At 35.9% G+C, this 21,398-nt stretch overlaps 1 protein-coding gene across 1 annotated transcript; it reads left to right on the forward strand.

The window, feature by feature from the left end:
• The first annotated feature begins 647 nt into the window (after nt 1-647).
• LOC125241664 (probable cytochrome P450 303a1) lies at nt 648-13,718 on the forward strand. The gene is made up of 4 exons (XM_048150241.1): nt 648-1,530; nt 1,703-1,880; nt 11,175-11,292; nt 13,059-13,718. The coding sequence occupies exons 1-4, from the start codon at nt 648-650 to the stop codon at nt 13,404-13,406; spliced, it is 1,527 nt and encodes a 508-aa protein (XP_048006198.1). The 3' UTR covers nt 13,407-13,718.
• The last annotated feature ends 7,680 nt before the right edge of the window (nt 13,719-21,398 follow it).

The following is a 21,398-nucleotide window of genomic DNA, read 5'->3' on the forward strand; positions in this document are numbered from 1 at the left end:
CTGCCGTTTTTTCAATAATAATGGTGCTTAGTATTTGAGGCTCATGTATTTTTTTTGTCGCCACAATATTAAAACACAGCCAAATTATATTAATTGTATGCCCGACATAACTTCCCGTTTAATATTTTAGTTGCCCGGTTAATTATATGCCCTTATTTTTATTCTTGCACAGCTAAAATAATGATGTACCACTACCGACTTTCTTGCGTGGGAGACATATCTTTCGCGATTTTTACTGAACGAATTTAGAAAAAAATCATTGTTTGTGATTTTTTATTTGTGCCAGAAATGGTTCTATAGATTTAATAGTTAATAAAGTAATAATAAATAACGCAGTAACAGTATGTACATAAAAATACATCTAAACTTTGACTAGGGGGCAAATGCCACTAATCCATTTTAATCATGTTTAGTTTACAATGTTTGCGTTATGAAAGAGTGTCCACTGGTTATATATGGCACTGGTTATATGTGTATTAACTTAATACTCGTAGTTTAATAATGGACAAAATTGATCAGTTACATTTGCCCCCATCCGGGATTTGTCCCGCTGTACCTTACATGTATTGGGTTAAGAGGTACCAGGTGTAACTGAAAATTATGATTGAATGTGAATTAATACAATTATTTTTCTTGATTTATTACAGATGTGGTTAACCGTGCTAATCATCGTATTAGCAATATGCTTGTTCCTATACCTGGATACGGTGAAACCGAAAAATTTCCCTCCCGGGCCAAAATGGATCCCGATCTTCGGCAGCGCCCTAGAAATATACCGAATGCGACAAAAAACAGGGTATCTTTACAAAGTCTTCAAGCAGATATCAGAAATGTACTGCAAAGATAGTCCTTTACTAGGGCTTAAAATAGGTGTAGATAGAATCATAATGGTAAACGGGTTAGACGCCCACAAGGAAATGATGTTCAACGAGGACTGTGACGGAAGACCAAACACTATCTTTTACACAACAAGAACCTGGGGCTTGAGGAGAGGCGTTCTTCTCTCTGATGGAGAACTCTGGAAGGAGCAGAGAAGATTCCTTCTAAAACATTTAAAGGAATATGGTTTCGGACGTAAAGGAATGGCTGATATTGCCAGTTTCGAAGCAGCACATATGGTTAAAGATGTTCGAGCTCTTATCAAAAGCAATAAAGAAGGAGGAGTTATTTACATGCACAATTTCTTTAACGTGTACATTCTGAATACTCTCTGGTCTATGCTTGCTGGATTGAGATACGAACCGACAGATCCACAGATGATAGTCCTGCAGAAGCTCCTATCTGATCTTTTTAGTACAATAGATATGGTCGGGACAGTTTTCAGCCACTTCCCTATTCTTAGCGTCTTTGCTCCCTCTATGTCTGGTTACAAAAGCTTTGTGAAAACTCACGAGAGGATATGGAAGTTTTTGAGAGAGGAACTGGAGAGGCATAAGCAGGATTTCGATCCTGAGAAGCAGGATAAGGATTTTATGGATGTTTATATCAGAGTTCTGAGGTCTAAGGAGGTTCCAAACACGTATTCAGAAGGTGAGTACTGTCAAAACTCAAGTATCATTTGGCTTCTTTCTTGGCTTTGTTTCCTCAATGTGGATAATCGTTACATTATGTCCTTCCTCATTATTAAGTTCCTCCATATGTATCTGTTCCTCATTCCTCACAAAATCTGATATGCTCTTTGAATATCCGCTTACATTTTCAGGTCAACTGGTGGCCATATGTATGGACATGTTCATGGCTGGCACGGAGACGACCAGTAAGAGCATGAGCTTCGGATTCAGCTACATGGTTCGAGACGTGGAAGTTCAGAAGAAGGCTCAGGAGGAGATTGACCGTGTTGTTGGCACCAGCAGACCGCCGCATCTGGACGACAGGCTTAAGTAAGCTTCTTTATCTTTGTATTTAGCCTTGGATTCTCTAGATACGAGTAGCTGGTGGTTCATGGCTGGCAAGCAAGAGCATTCGGCTTCGGCTACATGGTTCGAAATGTGGAAGTCCAGAAAAAGGCTCAAGAGGAAATATACCGCGTTGTTCACCCGCATCTGGACGACAGGACTAAGTAAGCTCCTTTATATTGTTTTTAACTTAAAGTTCTCTAGATACGAGTAGCCTCGTTTCATGGCTGGCAAGCAAGAGTATGAGCGATCGGCTTCAGAAATATAGTGCGAGACGTAAAGGTGCAGTGGAGGCTCAGGTCAAGGTTTACCGCGTTATTATTGGCACCAGCAGACTGCCGCATCAGGACGACAGGCCTGTTAAGTTAGCTCCTTTATATTGTATTTAACCTGGAGTTCTCTAGACAGCTGGTGGTTCATGGCTGGCACAGGAATGACAAGCAAGAGTATGAGTTTCGGCTTCAGCTACATAGTGCAAAGTGCAAGACTTAAAGGTGCAGATGAAGGCTCAACAGGAGATATACCGCTTTGTTAGTACCAGCCGACCGTCGCAAATGGATGACAGGCTTAAGCAAGCTTATTCATATTTGGCCCGTAGCTAGCAAAATTTCCTACTTTGTCGCTTATAATCATGACAATATCTGCTTGTGTACGAACAAAGACATAGGTATGTAACTCCGTATAAGTAGACAGCTACAGTCTAAGAAAAAAAACGTACCTCAGAACCATATAGAAAAAGGTGCGGTGGCCTAGATGCCGTTACACCTTTGGGGGACGCTCGGCTAGATGGCGCTAATATTCATATTTGACATTTTAACACATATCAAGCTAAGAATATGGGCCAAATTGTTAAAACTGAGGTTTAAAAGATTTAAGCCTGTATCGCGAGATGGCAGTCTATGCACTGTGATTACATATTTTACTTTGACAGTAACTCTCTATAATACTTGATCCTCTTTGGTACGAATAACCTTTCAAAGCGGCTTTATGGCAAGCGACAAATAGCAACGTTTAGCGTTTTGATAATCGCATTTTGAATTCAAACGGCAACTTTGCACTAACCTTCTGTACGCTTCGGGGTGTATGCCTTTGTAACCTGCATTTGAACATTTTGGACGCAAGCCTAAGTGTACCTTGCAATGTTTTAGCTAGCGGTTACGCGCCGCTTTGACAACGTTAAATTAAGGTGGCTCGCCTAGGTTACCCGAAGCTCAGGCTGCGTTAGATGGCGTTAATCTGCAAATTACCAGTCTTATTTTTTTTTGTGGAGTCGTACAGGCATTTATATACTTTCAATTATGCTTCGCGAACATTTAATATTAAAATTCACGTATTACAACAAACATACAACTTCTCATTGTAACGTTAATCCCCATAATGTAAATAAATTTACTATTTTACACTATTTTTAAGTACCACTCACACATACAAACAGTGTTTTTGTATTCCTTATAGTCGATAATTTCACGCGGCGACAGCTTGTTTAAATAGCCTTGCGGTAAATGCGTGCCATCGCATGATTTGCACGGAAGTACTGGGTTCGAATCCAGGACTTTTTCTCTTTTTTTTTTTTTAATACTACGTCGGTGGCAAACAAGCATACGGTCCGCCTGATGGAAAGCGGTCACCGTAACCTATGGACGCCTGCAACTCGAAGAGTGTCGCATGCGCGTTGCCGCCCCATTAGAAACTTGTACACTCCCCTTGCTGCGTATGCACAGCAAAAAGGAGTGTACAAGTTCAAAGGAGGGTTTGGGTTGCCGACGACTCAAAGGACAATAGACAGAACAAATTAGTTCCGTAAGTCCTCCCGTCGTCAGCACCCCGCACCCTCATTGAGCTCTGGCAGCCTTACTCACCGGCAGGAACACAACACTATGTGACACTATTTTTTGTTTTATTATTATACATAAATGTATATGTACTCGTACAGTAGTTACTGAGCGTTTTCCACAAAAAAGATTAAAAACCTATTATCTTACATGGTAATAATTTTTGGGTTCGTCGAACTCAGAATTTTTAACATAATTATCCTAATCTGATATTTTAAAAAATTCCAAAAAGTATAGATAAATGTTAGTTTCTAAACTACGATTCGAATGTTTTTTTTTCGAATTGTTTATTTTCGATGGAGCAAGGGTATTCAAATCGCTTTTGAAATCTTAAATTGTCTGCTCGTTTGCCTCCTATCCCATAAAAAAAAATTAGTAAATGAAAATGCAATAGTTAACTGAGTAACGTAATGCTTTAAAAACTCAAGTGGACTTTTTTTATCTAAGGAGTGATTTCGATAAAATATTATATTTAGCGAGGGTATTAAAAGTTGTGTTTTATATCTCAACTTAATAAATAGAAAATCAAAATGACAATAAAAAAATCAATATGTTCTCTAAGATAAAATTGATACCTTCGGCTCTCCATTCTTGCTCGGTCAATAAAAAAAACGAAATTTATATCCAAAAAAATACAAAAAGTTTATAGAATCCTGGGAATCGAACGCACCTTCACGGCGTGACAGACGATTGTTTCCCAACGACGCCATTACATAACACGCTGTTACCGACGAAATTGGGCTACACATATTATATAATTATTTAAATATAAATAATAATGTCAAATCCATACTAATATTACAAATGGGAAAGGGTGTGTGTCTGTTTGTTTGTCCGTCTTTCACGGCAAAACCGGAGCGACGAATTGACGTGATTATTTAAGGGGATTTAGTTGAAGGGATGGAGAGTGACATAAGGTAACTGTCCCATATTACGGGAACTTAAGACGTTTCCTACTTTGACTGAGGATTGTAAAAAAAAATGTGAAGTTTCTAGTCATGTTAATTATTTTATTTTAAGGATAAGTCTTCTACGATGGATTTAAGACACTATTTTGCATCGTAACTTCTAATTTATAGAAATTACCGTTGTTTTACTTAACCCTTAGTTTGCTCATTATTCCGGGATACAATTTTGGTATGGCTTCAATTCCGGGAGTCGTTGTACGTAATTACGGGATACCTTTAAAGTCCACGTTGTTGAAGCATAATGTAAAAAAAACGAATTAAAAATATTGTTTACATAAATATATAAATGCACATATCGTTTTGATAGATGCTTATACAGAGTGTATTTTTTATAATTGGCAATGTTTTGATGGGTTGGGGTGGGATGGGAAATATGATATTTTACGGTATAACTAATGACGGTATGATATAATGACAGGGTGTTATAAGTTTTACTGTCTGTCTAAGGCATCGCTTTCGAATGGATGAACCAATTTAGATTAGTTTTTTCGTTTGAAAGCTGAATTAGTCGAGAGTGTTCTTAGCCATGTTTGATGAAAAACGCTTTACAATGTCGGGGTTTTTTTTTCAAAATTTAATTTCCCGCCGCCGGTTATAAAAATTGCACGGTACTCGTGAAAATTTCAGTTTTTTGGTACTGGTGATCAGTGAGCTACACCGTATACATATATGGCGGTGATACGTTATTCAAGTATGTATATATAAATAAATAGTACTCAATAAATAAATATTATAGGCTGTTCTTACACAGATTGACTGTCTGACTAATTTGTACTATTTTATATTTATAATTTTATATATGTCTATCCTATTATGTATTATCCTCATGTAAATTTTAGATTTCTAGTAGTAATAATGATTGAGCTAAATCGTAGACGGACAGACTGACTGACGGACAAACCAATATGCCGTATAAAGATTTTTAGCTAACTAAGGAAGTTTAAAAACATAATAGTCGGGTCTCTATACCTTATTTTGTGTTTTTATATTTTAATATACTTTATATATAGGCATACCGGAAAAAGATACACTCATATAAAGTCGTGTACTTAATTACGGCAGTCAAAACGAAGGCTATATTAAAAGACAAACAAGATTTTTTCTTAGTACATTGGAAGATTATATAACAATTATACTCAAAACATCGAAATAAGTAACCTTTGTGCTTTAATTTTGTGACATAAAACAAATTTAATGTCGATGCCACACTCCAATATTTCGCACGTATTACTCAACGAGTATACATTTCGTACTCAATTATGAGACTAAAATCTAAAAAATATGTGTACCGTAATTATGTCACTATAATCTGTAATCTTTACTCAATAAATTTACATCAAATATATAAATATACTTCACCGCAAATAGTAATAAAACATAAAAACATTGCGGACTGTGTTTTCGTTATTCCGGGATACTCCCGCAATTATGTACACCGCGTCAAAATGGTGTACATTATTCCGGGAGCGGGTATTTTAATTAAAATATGCTTTAAATTAATTTGAAAAGATGATATAAATGTCTTTTAATAACTATAAGACAATTATGAAACAAATTTAATATAAATAAACTAACCCGCATCACAGTAAACCCTTAAGAAGTTACGCTGCCGCGTTAAGCTCACCGTCAAACACGCCCATAGAAACCACTGCGTGGTTGCGACTGACGCGTTTGGAGGTACCTCACGGCTTCAAAAGATATGATAGATATTTGAAAATCGACTTTTTCGGTTCTATTTGATCTATAGTTAATAAAATACTGCCTAAAATTAAGATTTTACTGATAGTTTCCTTATTTTGCGACAAAAACCAAAGTATCCCGGAATAATGTACCACATTTTACTATCCCGGAATAGTGTACAGTTACCTTAGGCTACTTTTTGTCTCTTTCTTACGCGAGCGAAGCCGCGGTCAAAAGCTAGTTTATTATAAATGGGAAAAGCTGGTTACTCTATAATCTGAAGTGGAAGAATTCGTTGTTTCACCAAAGATAATGTGTGTTTGTTTGTTTGTCCGTCTTTCACGGCCAAACGGAGCGACGGATTGACATGTTTTTTAAGTGGAGATAGTTGAAGGGATGGAGAGTGACATATGCTACTTTTGTCTCTTTCTAACGCAAGCGAAGCCGCGGGCTAAAGCTAGTACAGCACGGGTAGCATGGTCGCGCGATAGACTATAAAATATCAGGCCGTCCCTGTCGCACTATTAGTAAGTGCGATTATAGGGACGGCCAGATGTTTTATCATTTATCGCGTGACCATAATTGCCTGCCTGGACCAGATTATATTGATGATAATTTGATGATAATTGTTATTTGTAACCATTTAGTTAATATTGTCTTCAGTTACCGCGATAGTTACTCATGAAATAAAAACTATGAAAACGGATTAAATCGCGTATAATGAGTTTAAAATTCATCCCGATGTTTCGAACACTTTTACAGCGTTCGTGGTCAACGGGTGACTGAGGAAAAATTACAAATGTGCAAAAGCTACCCATATTCTTGTATATAACCATTTAGTTGTTGAAGAAAAACATTCACACAACAATGACATAGGTCAACCAGCTCAGTAAATGCAATACATTACTAATACTATGCCCACACTTTGACCTATGTATAATGTATTATACCAGACGTGTAATATTTTATTTTATCAACAAAGGCATAATAAAGATTGTATTGTATTTTTGTATGAAAATAAAAAATAGGAAAGAAATATAGTAAGAGTCTTTTTTAATAGAATATTTATTCTAAAAGTTCAAATGATTAAAAAAGACTCTGGAATCGAACTCGAGATCTCCTGTTTCATAGTCAATGCATTTGACCGAGACGCCATTTCGATTTACACTAGCAGTGTCGAAATACACGATATGTATCTTTATTGACAAAATACGTCATTATTTCTGAGTCTGCTTGAGTTAAGTAAACCAATATCTTTAAATAATTACTTGTCAAGAGCCAAGTGTCACTGATGACAATGTCAACTAAAAATGCGCGAAATATGACGGCTCTGTGTCTGTACACAAAATTTGGCACGCACATTTTCGTAAAATTAATAAAAAATTCACATGGATTTGTCCATGATTTCTGTATGAAACAATGTATTTCGTTCAATACTGCGACGATGGATAATGTATAGTAGATGTATGCGCATATTTTTATTTAGTTGTAGTGTGCGGTGACTAAATAAATGGTAGATGTTTTTTGTATGGAAAGCGAGCCACCTTAAGGTAGCATTCCATGGGCTGTCCCGTTTGTTACACTACATAGACAATTAGCAGAAAATTCGCGTTTGTACGGGACATCGGTAGATTCGGTAGAGTATTTCTTAGAATCCTAAATACTATCAAAACTAGTCTCCTGGTAAATCCGCTACTAAGTAAATTCTTAAGTACCATTTTGTGCTCGTTACTACTGACGGCTTATCGTTTTTAAATAGGGCTTGCAATATCGGACGATTTTCAATTCCGGAACTGGTTTTCGAGATTGGACTTCAATTCCGGAATTCCGGAACTAGTTCCGGAATTGAAAAAAAATTTTTCGTTTGGTTTTCTGATGGGTTTTAGATGAAATAATACAATTTTAAATTGAAATTCATTATAAATAGACGTTTAAGAGAATAACTCCGTACCTGAAAGTCATATAACACTAAAATTTTCATTTTAGTAATTTTACAGGAAGCCCATTTTGTGTCAAAATCGGTCTTGCAAGGTATTTCAAACTAGTTAACGATATAAACGAGGTTTTAGTGCCAGTTTTCTGATACTGGTCAACGTTAAAGTTATTTTTAACCGACCATTTTTAAGACTTTATGCCTAAAATATTCAGTGCTATGAGAAAAGAAGTAAAATTTTGAGTTTATGCCGCTTTATAACCGATTAATTTAGATTATTACTGAAACTTAAGTTCGATCTAATAAATTGAGCATAAATAACGCTAATAAAATAATTATGTACCTAATGTTATTTATTTATATTTAATTGTCCTTCAGTATTCGAGCATAACACTCAACTCCCGGCTAGTCATTTTAAATTATCACAAAACACAACTTTCTACAACAAATATTTACTTTAAACTATTTATATATTTCACTTATTAGCTAACACAATTGAGAGCAAAACCAGAAAGTGACAATGGTATAATATTAGCGGGTTAAAACTACACTATCTCGTTTTAACTAGCCCTGGATGCACAGAACTAAATCAAGATAGAAGGAAAATGCTCGGCGATTAACAGCGAAACCGAGCGTGTAACGTTTTGTGTCGAGCCTATGACGTCACGAGTGTACTTTAGTGACGGGAACGTTGTCGCCGCGTAACCCATTCGATCGATTGTGGAGGTTGCGTGCGGGATGCCCGCCGAAGTTAAAAATATCGGATGTTCATCTTCGTTGTGAAATGAAGTAAGTATATACCTGTATTCGTGTGATGACAAACAATTCACTAGTAGGTATATAATTTGCAAAAGGCCAGGAACAAAGATTTTAGTAGGTAGGTATTAATACTAGTTAATATTTCGTAATATTTTTAAGAAAATCGACCATGTACTCACAGCATTATCCTCATGTTATTTGTTACAACTTTTAGTAATATATAAATATAATTAACCATTAACACATTTTTAGAATTATTTTTATTCATAATAAATATAGAGCGTATTATGTTTGTATTTGTTTTTCTGCCGACCACAAATTCAACGTTAATACCGTAACTGTAACCTATTTTAAAGTTAAATTTACTTTTCACTCGTACTTTATATGTATAGTTTCATAACAATATAAAAACATAATTATATTAATTTCCACTGCTTCGCAAAATCGATTTAAATCGAATAAGGAAATCGCAGCATACATGACGATATAGTTCCGTGGTGCACCACTATTCTTAAGTTCGACGTGAGTTCGACGAACAAAATAACAAATCTACCTTCACTTTGTCTCGACAGTTTGAAAGCCTATTTTTATATCGCTTGTTTTAAACGCACGCCAAGTCGGACTCGTCAAATTAAAGCCGCAATGGAAAACTAGTTTGACGGCCGTACGTCAGCTAATGTTTTGATGATAAAAATAGGAAAATCGTGTTTTTTATTTAATAAAAAATATTTTAGGACAAATGGTACTTACCGATGATAGGAAACACTTTGTTTAACACCCTTGCTTTTATTGGTGGTGTTTGAACAGTTAATTATCGAATACCGACCCATTTTGTATTTTTCACTGTATGTCACTCGCGGGCAGCGGTCGGGAGCAGACTGACTTGCGCGGCGAACAATGTTGCTCGCTATTTAACTTTTCCGCACGCGAAGTAGATACACTTTTTCCTTCTATCTTGATTTAGTTCTGTGCCTGGATGCAACCCTTTGGTCATAAAATAGACGCTACCTGAATCCGAGCCGAGACGCGGTGGTAGTTTTGTAAAATAACTAGGCTGATATTTATTACACGTTTTCGTCCAAAAACATATCTTTTTTCAATTCCGGAATTTTCGAGATTATGTGTTTCAATTCCGGAACTGTAATATCGGAAAAATTGACCGAAATTCCGGAATTTCGAGATTCTGGAATTCCGGAATGCAAGCCCTATTTTTAAAGATAGTTAACGGGTTTCACAAAGCGTTCAATGTTTAGCTACCTACTAGTTTAAAAGCAGAATTTTTTTTTTATCAATAGTTTTCTTTTGGCTGATTTGATTGTAAATTGTTTAAAATTGGAAATGGAGGCTTCAATAGCTCACCGTTTAGTTTTAGTGAAGCGTAGCGCCATCTATGTTTTTAACGTGAAAAGGAATGCTTATATGACTTCAAAGATAAGCCAGCGAGTACTGTTTTGTTTGAGAAAATCACAAAAGATGGCCCTGTTGTTAAGTTAAGATTTTATTAAGTGATTTGCAAAGTTAATAGAATATCATTTAAGATAAATAAGTTTGAGTAAAAAACGTGCTTTGGAACAGAGATGGGTAATTAATTGGGTATTTTGGAATATATTTATACTTTTCAAATCGAATTACTGATTAAAAGATAATTTGTAATCAAATTTTGTAATTTGTATAATATTAGTGATAAAACTAGCTATTGTCTCTATTTTTAAACTGTGTCAAAAAGCACTATTCTTATTTGATTAAAAAATGTTAAATACTCCTAATTTTTGAAATCTGCAATCCCGAAAACCTGTATGACAGCAGCATCCATGACGACTTGTGTGTCAAAAAGCAATGGGGGTCTCTTGGATTCCAAAATGGTCATCATTCATAACTCTCTATACTCTGGCGGTTGAGTATTAGAGTATTTCGCTTACTCGGATATGAATACTGTCACCTGTGTTAAACAACAACTATGCCCTCTTGAAACAAATTATGTTTTTCCTATGAAGGAAACCACAGGGTATTCCGGACCTTTGGGAGGCGTGTGCGGAGCCGAAACCAACACGTAGAGGCCCTTTTGACACTTGAAATGTAAGGAGTAAACAAACAATTATTGTTACAGTATGCCGTACTGCGAAGCGATAGTCTACGAGAGTGTACGCCATTTCATGGGCCGCACGTTCAGTGTGCCTCACCGCACGCTTCGGGATACTGTGCTCGCCGGCTACAATATACCAGGGGTAAGATACACCTGTATAGGCTACTTTCCTCCTAGTCAAATCAGCTTCTTTTTAAGAACTGTCAAAACGATTTTGAACGACTTGCTGATATGGAATGAATATGAAATCGAATTGAGTGACGTCACGGTCAACTGATTTACTTTATATATTTCTGTCTGATTTATAAAATATACATTGGAGTTAAAATAACTTCTGTCCCTGTTTTTCTTATAATTATCTGATGCTTTATTTCGTGCATGGTATAAAATATTTAATTTTTATATTAAGTACAGTCAAGTTGCCTAATATCACATAAGGTACAGTTGGGAAAATCTCGACTGGAAGGCAAATGTAACTGGTCCATTTTTTCATGTTTTACAATGTTTGCATTATTAAATAGTGTCCACCGGTTATATATGGTAGGCGTGTTCAGTGGATACATGTAGAACTCGACATTATAGTGTAATAATGAAAAAAATGGATAAGTTGCAATTGCCCCCCAGTCGAGATTTGTCCCGCTGTACCTTAGTTATTTTTTTAACAATGAACAATTTAGTAAAACGTCCCAATTTATTTATTGTTATAAAGAGATTTCCTTATAATATAATAATCATATTATGATTAAGCTGACAAAGCGGCTTTATAGCAATTAGTAATGTGCAAGTTGCGGAAACATTCCAAAAAAATCTTAAATTTCATGAAAAATTCACAAAACTTTCACGAAAAATAAAGGGAATTTAAATTTATGAAATGGAAAGTTTCCATCCATACAATTGTCCATACAAAGTATGGACAGTTTCCGAAGTTTTCCTATATGAAAATTTCAGAATTTTGGAAACTTTCCGTCGGCACATCAGTAATAGCAATCAAAAAGTTATGCGTTTTAAACACACTCACATATTTTGAAACCATAGTTTACGAGAGCGTACATCATAAGAGTTTTGATTCATGGTTATTTTCATTAGACTTACAGTGACCGGGATATAGACCGTGATTACCTTTTTGATTTTTGAATGCGACCAGTGGTAACGCAGAAAGTGAACGCCGCCGACGCGAAGAGGGTAGATCGCGCGCTGTCTACGCAACTTTTACATCCGTGCCTTCGTCAGTTTTCCGTGATCATGATGCATGTAAATGCGTGGACATATCGGGAGCTCAACAAATATCCAAAAGTGTGATCACGGTCTATATAACGTAACGCAGTGTCTTGCGTGGGCGACGGTCGCCATCGCATTGTCTGCTTCCATATCGATAAGGTTTGATTTCGTATGCGTCGCATCGCCGTCGCGCGACCATCGCGCGACCGTCGCCCACGCAAGCCACGGCGTAAGTCTAGCGTACATCATTTCAATGGAAATTGTTAGAATTTCATGTAACTTTACCAACGTTATTCTTTCGTTGACTTTGATTCAAAGGCTATTGGTTAGAAAGTCAAAGTCTTTTGATGCCGCAGACAACGCTGCGAGGATTTCCAATGTTTTACTATGTTGTATGTTTAATTAAAACTCCATACTTCCATACTAATATTATAAATGGGAAAGTGTGCGTGTCTGTTTGTTTGTCTTCTCTCGGCAAAACGGTGCGAGGAATTGACGTGTTTTTTTTGGTCTTTTTTGTCTCTTCCATTTTGGGGAAGTGGTCCCCCACTTCCCTAAAACGGAGGATGGAAGTTTGAATGGAGCATTCCGTATATTTCGAATTTAACGTGGGCAAAAGCTAAATAAAATAACTCTTCAAGCGAACAAGCTCACTTAGGTCTTAACCCTCAAACTATCTCTTTCTTTCAGGACACAATGGTAGTCGGCAACTTCACAAACATCCTAATGGACGAATCCCTCTTCCCGGACCCCCACTCTTTCAACCCAGACCGTTTCATCTCCAACGGGAAAATCGCCGTTCCCGAACAATACTTCCCCTTCGGTCTATCTAAGCACCGTTGTATGGGAGAAGTGCTCGCCAAGTGCGAGATCTTCGTGCTGACAGCGACTTTGCTGCAGAATTATACGTTCTATCCGATAGATGGCGATATGCCGTCGTTGGAGCATATAGATGGCGCCACGCCGGCCGCGGCACCGTTCAATGCAAGAGCGGTGCCTAGGTCGCATGTGATTGAGAAATGGAGTATTGAGGCCTAATTGCAAAGATAATATAAGACAAGATAAATATAGTCTAGGAAAATAACATGCCCCGGTAACTTTAAGAAAAATATAGTTATGTTCATTCAGATGCCGCCAAGTATATGGATGAAATGATCAAAAGTGATATGAAAAGTTTTAACACTGTCGAGAGATGGCAGCACGAATAGTTTCACTACTGAAGATTTAATGAATTGTTACCTACGTTTAAATAATAAGTAAACATACCTTTAAATTAAGGATCAAATAATTAGGTAATATACGATATGTTACCAAAACCTTCACTATTTTATTTGAACACACCGGAAGGTACAGCGGGACAAATCTCGACTGCGGGGCAATATAACTAATCCTTTTTTGCATTATTACACTATGATGTTGAGCTCTACATGTATCCACTGAACACGCCTACCATAATTATACATAATATAACCGGTGGACACTATATTTAATAACGCAAACATTGTAAAACATGGAAAAAATGGACCAGTTACATTTGTCCCCCAGTCGAGATTGCCCCGCTGTACCTTACAGTGACTATACAACTATACATTTATACAATCATTAATAATCATTAACCCTATGGGGTCTTTACCTAATAGGTACCTATCCCACCAAAAACATTCTGTAAAAAACTAGCCGTCTCAATGGAGCTGCTGGTTTATCTCTAAAAAGTGATGAAATCTAGACAAAGTGGTGCCAAGTCTAAGGTTCCTTGTTGCGATTTATATATTATTATAGTTAATGTTGTGTGACTTGGCCGTTGAAGGGTATAGCGGTTCTGTCGACAGATTGGTGCAATGGTGTCATGAAGCACCTGGTTTTGTACCCTTGTGTACCCTTCAACAGCCAAGTCACACAATCAGACAATGCCCTCTCATGTGGACACAGTTTTTGGACTAACATTTTTTTTTTTTTTTTTTTTTATGTATAGGCAGACGTTTGACCACGATCACACCTGATGGTAAGTGATGATGCGGTCTACGGTGGATCACGCTTACCTATGAGATACCTATTTACTCTTGCTTTAAAAAGACCTGGATTGTACTCATGTGGGAACACAGACTCAGGCAGGGCATTCCACTCCTTGGCGGTTCGCAAAATAAATGTTAACTACTCATTCTGGCTTAACTATAAATTAAGATCGAGTCTAGGGAAAATAATTACCAAATTTCTAACCGCAACGAGATGGATAATGCCCCCGTGGAAAATATTTACCTACCTGGCACCTCAAGAGGTTAAAAAATAATCATTACAAATAAAATTAAAAAAATTATAAATTTCTAAACATTCGATAAGAAATGAAATAAAACTATGGAAACGGATTAAATCGCGTATAATGAATTTAAAATACATCCCGACGTTTCGAACTCTTTCATGAGTAACTATCGCGGTAACCGAAGACAATATTATTCGATAAGAAAATTACTGATTAACACATTGATATTTTTTTTGTAAATGAGTCATAACTCAGTCATTGTTAGGTTGGTGGATTAAAGTAAATAACCATATAATTGTTTATAAATGCACAGATTTATTAAAAAGCATAATAAAACATCAGTAAATAAAGTAACTTATTACAATAAACTAATGTTGTGACTTGATTTCATTCTTTTAACTACGTCTATTTAATTATGTACCTAAAGTTCGCAAGTACGAAAACATGATGTATATAAAATGCAGAAGTTAAGAGGATACGGTAGCGAAAATGCTAAAGTGGAAAGGAGCCCCCCTTTCAACTTGGGAATTTCAGTTAAATATACAAGTGTTATTAACTAGATTTATCGAAAAAAAATTGTCCATTAAGAACAACTCGGTCAAAAGATATTTCAAAAAAAATTTTAAAATCGAGGTTCCGCTCTCGACTCTTTCCTCCTTCAAAACTTTATCAATCGGAACGAAATTTGAGAATCTGAATAACAATGAAATAATCTATGTCGGACCGTTTAGCTTTTTTGGTTAATTGTTACCAATCTTGAGTAAGGTAACTGTACACTATTCCGGGATAGTAAAATGTGGTACATTATTCCGGGATACTTTGGTTTTTGTCGCAAAATAAGGAAACTATCAGTAAAATCTTAATTTTAGGCAGTATTTTATTAACTATAGATCAAATAGAACCGAAAAAGTCGATTTTCAAATATCTATCATATCTTTTGAAGCCGTGAGGTACCTCCAAACGCGTCAGTCGCAACCACGCAGTGGTTTCTATGGGCGTGTTTGACGGTGAGCTTAACGCGGCAGCGTAACTTCTTAAGGGTTTACTGTGATGCGGGTTAGTTTATTTATATTAAATTTGTTTCATAATTGTCTTATAGTTATTAAAAGACATTTATATCATCTTTTCAAATTAATTTAAAGCATATTTTAATTAAAATACCCGCTCCCGGAATAATGTACACCATTTTGACGCGGTGTACATAATTGCGGGAGTATCCCGGAATAACGAAAACACAGTCCGCAATGTTTTTATGTTTTATTACTATTTGCGGTGAAGTATATTTATATATTTGATGTAAATTTATTGAGTAAAGATTACAGATTATAGTGACATAATTACGGTACACATATTTTTTAGATTTTAGTCTCATAATTGAGTACGAAATGTATACTCGTTGAGTAATACGTGCGAAATATTGGAGTGTGGCATCGACATTAAATTTGTTTTATGTCACAAAATTAAAGCACAAAGGTTACTTATTTCGATGTTTTGAGTATAATTGTTATATAATCTTCCAATGTACTAAGAAAAAAATCTTGTTTGTCTTTTAATATAGCCTTCGTTTTGACTGCCGTAATTAAGTACACGACTTTATATGAGTGTATCTTTTTCCGGTATGCCTATATATAAAGTATATTAAAATATAAAAACACAAAATAAGGTATAGAGACCCGACTATTATGTTTTTAAACTTCCTTAGTTAGCTAAAAATCTTTATACGGCATATTGGTTTGTCCGTCAGTCAGTCTGTCCGTCTACGATTTAGCTCAATCATTATTACTACTAGAAATCTAAAATTTACATGAGGATAATACATAATAGGATAGACATATATAAAATTATAAATATAAAATAGTACAAATTAGTCAGACAGTCAATCTGTGTAAGAACAGCCTATAATATTTATTTATTGAGTACTATTTATTTATATATACATACTTGAATAACGTATCACCGCCATATATGTATACGGTGTAGCTCACTGATCACCAGTACCAAAAAACTGAAATTTTCACGAGTACCGTGCAATTTTTATAACCGGCGGCGGGAAATTAAATTTTGAAAAAAAAAACCCCGACATTGTAAAGCGTTTTTCATCAAACATGGCTAAGAACACTCTCGACTAATTCAGCTTTCAAACGAAAAAAACTAATCTAAATTGGTTCATCCATTCGAAAGCGATGCCTTAGACAGACAGTAAAACTTATAACACCCTGTCATTATATCATACCGTCATTAGTTATACCGTAAAATATCATATTTCCCATCCCACCCCAACCCATCAAAACATTGCCAATTATAAAAAATACACTCTGTATAAGCATCTATCAAAACGATATGTGCATTTATATATTTATGTAAACAATATTTTTAATTCGTTTTTTTTACATTATGCTTCAACAACGTGGACTTTAAAGGTATCCCGTAATTACGTACAACGACTCCCGGAATTGAAGCCATACCAAAATTGTATCCCGGAATAATGAGCAAACTAAGGGTTAAGTAAAACAACGGTAATTTCTATAAATTAGAAGTTACGATGCAAAATAGTGTCTTAAATCCATCGTAGAAGACTTATCCTTAAAATAAAATAATTAACATGACTAGAAACTTCACATTTTTTTTTACAATCCTCAGTCAAAGTAGGAAACGTCTTAAGTTCCCGTAATATGGGACAGTTACCTTATCACACCTTTTTTTGCGCCACAATGAAAAAGGCCGTTTTTGGAAATTTTTGATTGGCTCTAGAGTCTTTAAAAAGCAGAATATCAAAAAAATCAAAACGGTCCGACACAGATAAAAATAATAACAATCTGTGTTGAAAAAATCATTGCTCTATCTTCAAAAACCAGGGAGGAAATAGTCGAGAGCGTTTGTATGGAGAATTGACCCCTACCGTATCGTCTTAAGTTCCCCTTGCAAGTTTTATGTAGGAGAAAAGGATCACATATTTTTCCTTTCTTTCTACCTTTATTAAGGCGTCGTACATATCACGGATCCAGCGGGGCGGCATGGGGGTCATGACCTCCCCTGCAGCCTAGGGTTTCCATACAAATAGACCACGTGACCCCCCCCCCCCCCCTGCCCCGGACACGAAGCTGGATCCGCGCTTGGCAAAAAAGAACGGAACCCTTAATAGTATCATTAAAAAAACATTTTTACATTTTTCATTTTCATGTTTTACATTACGATACAAGTGCGAAAAAGAGGAGGTTCGAAGCAGGTGGCCTCCTTTCGCACTATCTTTTCCGCAGTTGTATTGTCAATGTACAGTCAACCAATTGGAACCCCAGGCCACTGTCGTAGAACTATGTCACAGTGACGTAATAAATTAGATTGTAAGAAATCTCTTACTGCTTGTCAATTTGACATGGTTGTAGGGTGGCCTAGGGTTCCCATTGGTTGACTGTACTATTTAAGTCAAAATGGTAATAGGTATATTTTATTTTTACATGTTGTACGCTTAATGGACAGAAAATAATACTTGAATAATACACATAGTCCTTCAATTTAATTTAGTTTAACAACTTTTTAATAATATAATATAATATAATATAAAGCTTATTAGAACCAAGGACTGACAATTTCATACAAAAAAAATTACCTCTGAAATGGCCCACAATTCATGGATAAAACTAGAGGGCGCTAGAACAGACTGGAAGTGGCAAAAATAACATTTTCCCCAATATTTTTGCGTCTTTTTAATTTATTTTAAGAACAAACGACTTATGTATTTCTTCATTTTGATATCAAGATAACTAAATGACCTATCACTTCATTGTAGGATTTATAGTACATTTTAAAAAGAGTAATTTGTAGGCCTCATCAGTGTAGTTATGATAGTATTTAATAGATGGCGCTAACAAATGGAGGGACAATGCTAAGTATGAAAATTGTCAATACTTTATAAATATCATCTTTGTTAGAACTTTGGTGTACTGACACTGACAGGCGAATAACAATTCATTTCAATTCTCGCTTACATCACCCTGTCATTGATATAAATATTTTACTATAATTAACAACAATTAGAAAACTTAAGTACTACACTGGCTGATTTTTATCATTTACAATGATTTATAGGCTGAATATACGTATTCAACCCGTATACTATAATCAAAGACATATAACTCCGTATAGACAGATAAAGTCTGAGAAAAAAACGTATCTCAATACCATACAGAAAAAGGTACGGTGGCCTAGATGGCATTACACCTTTGGGGTACGCTCAGCTAGATGGAGCTAATATTAATATTTGACATTTTAATACATATCAAGCTAAGAATATGGGCCAAATTGTCAAAACTGAGGTTCAAAAATTTTAAGCCTGAGTCAAGAGATGGCAGTCTACGCACTGTGATTACACATTTTACTTCGACAGTAACCCTCTATAATACTCGATCCTCTTTGACTATAATACTATTGCAGGTGGGTAAGTACAAATGGCGGCACGTAAGTTTAGCCACACCTCGGACACTGGCGATCAAATATTTATGAAAGAGGCGCGTTTCTAGCACACAGTCTAAGCTCGTGTAGGTGAACGCGTACTATGCTGTGGTTATACGTGAAATATGACAGGTCGACTGTTCGCGTGTTTGACATGCGGTAACTGTGAGGTAACCGAGAGGGGGTGGGCGGCACTTTCAGCGGGGAGCGGGAGTGGCCATACTGTACGATAGTACTCTTTATTATACTGTGGTTTAGCGCTGACGCGCTGAGTGAAATGTGCAGGGCATCGCTGAGCATTTCTTTTTTTTTTCGCCACTTTTATGAAATGCGATATTTTTTAACAGAATCACTAACTTTTTCAATCCTAGTTGTTAAAAAAATTGTCCCATACGATTTTTTCTTGTTTTGTTACCATTTTCCGTACATATTGTGTGGGGTAACAAAAGAGGAAAGTAACAAAAATGTATGGACATTCTGGGACACTTTTTGTCTCCCAGTGAGATTGAAAGCACTCGTGATTCTGAGTAATCTGAGTACAATTGACCTAAAATTCCCTAAAAAAATCAAAATAAAAAAAAATGCCAAAAAAAAAAGAAATGCTCAGCTGCGCATGGGGACGCATACCTTTCACCCCCTGTAATCCCCTGAGAGACCTGTGGCTTCTGCGCAATAACGGTCAGCGCTAAAGTAACGTGCCGCCACTTGTAAACACCTGTAAATTATTGACAGAAGGCATTTCGCAGTTTTAAGTACTGATTTATAGAATATTGTAACGATTTGCTATCTACTGCAGTGACTGCAATAGAGAGGTAAAGAAGGTCATCCACTAGCTAGGCCGGGACAACAAAACAAAAGGGAAATGTGGATCGTGGCATTCAGGAAGACGCGTAATGTCTGGTCATGTAAAGGCACTGGTCCTACCACGAGCTAGTAAGCTATGAGCTATCTGCTATAAAACGAACAAAAGATAAGCACTCCCGTGCAAATAAAAGAGACACAGCGATATTGATAGCTCACCGCTGGGCGAGTAGCTATAAAAATCGCTGTCTCTTTTATTTACAAGGGAGTGATTATCTCTTGTTCGTTTTTATATCCGATAGCTCATAGTTTACTAGCTCGCGGTGGGACCAGTGATTAATTATAAGCGATTGTATGAACAACGCGACCGCGTGAGGCGTATTTTTAACCGACTTCAAAAAAAAGGGGAGGTTCTCAATTCGACTGTTTTTTTTTGTATGTATGTTACTCGATATCTCACAATACAACATGAAACAAAAATAATTGATTTGTTTTTAATTTGGATGTTTAGATTATTGCAATCCGACAAGAAATCTGAATTCAAAGGTTTATTATTTTTTTGCTTGTTAGTTTCTCCGTGTTTTGTAACTTATTTTGAAGGCGGTTTTATTTTTTGTTAAAAAGTTTATTTTGGTGTTCCCACATTGGCTATAAATGTTACATAATATTGTGTGACATCAGCGCGATGGCATTGACATTACGCTGTCCTTGTCAAACAATGCCAATGTGGGAGCACCATTTTGCATATAGGTACGGTCACGGGCTTTAATTGTTGATACACTTCTAGTTCATTTCATACTGGACACGCGATAGTTTAACTATGACGTAACAAAATTTTTGTGACATAACAATTAAAGCTTGCTTGGCTTGGATTGGCTCTAACAATTAAAGTCATTGAGTGTACTTGTCGCAATGCCAATTGACAATTGAGATAATAATACACCATCTTTATTACTCTTGTGTGGTCTAAATAGGAGTAAAAGGGATAGCAATGTAACATTAGCAGCTACTACTACGAAGGACAACCGCTCCGTTCACCCGCTTCAACTAGCGGACGCGCTTAGTAACGACCACACAAATATACACAATTCCTTTTTTTATAATTCGCTATACAAATTAGGATAACTAAATAATACTTAAACAGACATCTTTATATTCGCATTCTGAAGAAAGGCCTGCTCCGTTGATTTTAAAAGATTTTTACAAAACAAATATCAAATAAATTTTCGCAAAAAATTAAGGTAAGCAATCGTTTTTTTTTTCATGGCACAGAAATAGATTTATTGTGTAAAAATCTTTTAATTCCCCTTTTTTGTGCTTTCTTAAAACTAGATTCAGCACCAATTGACATAAATTTTCATACCTACATCTAATACATACTATTTACATTGTTTTCAACAATATTTATTTTGTCTAAACTTAAATATAACTCACTAATAGAAGATGAGATTTACTTTGGTGACGTATTTTGTAATATTTTATTTAAAATCTAATATTCAGTATTAAAGATTAGTTAAAACTAC

The sequence above is a fragment of the Leguminivora glycinivorella genome, chromosome Z (genome assembly GCF_023078275.1).
Source record: "Leguminivora glycinivorella isolate SPB_JAAS2020 chromosome Z, LegGlyc_1.1, whole genome shotgun sequence".
NCBI classification, from domain to species: Eukaryota; Metazoa; Arthropoda; class Insecta; order Lepidoptera; family Tortricidae; genus Leguminivora; species Leguminivora glycinivorella.

Excerpts from the sequence above, each read along its gene's own strand:
- LOC125241664 (XM_048150241.1), top strand. The coding sequence starts at position 648 with ATGTGGTTAACCGTGCTAATCATCGTATTAGCAATATGCTTGTTCCTA. Across the intron at positions 1,881-11,174 it reads CATCTGGACGACAGGCTTAA|TATGCCGTACTGCGAAGCGA; the intron begins GTAAGCTTCTTT and ends TTATTGTTACAG. Across the intron at positions 11,293-13,058 it reads CCGGCTACAATATACCAGGG|GACACAATGGTAGTCGGCAA; the intron begins GTAAGATACACC and ends TCTTTCTTTCAG.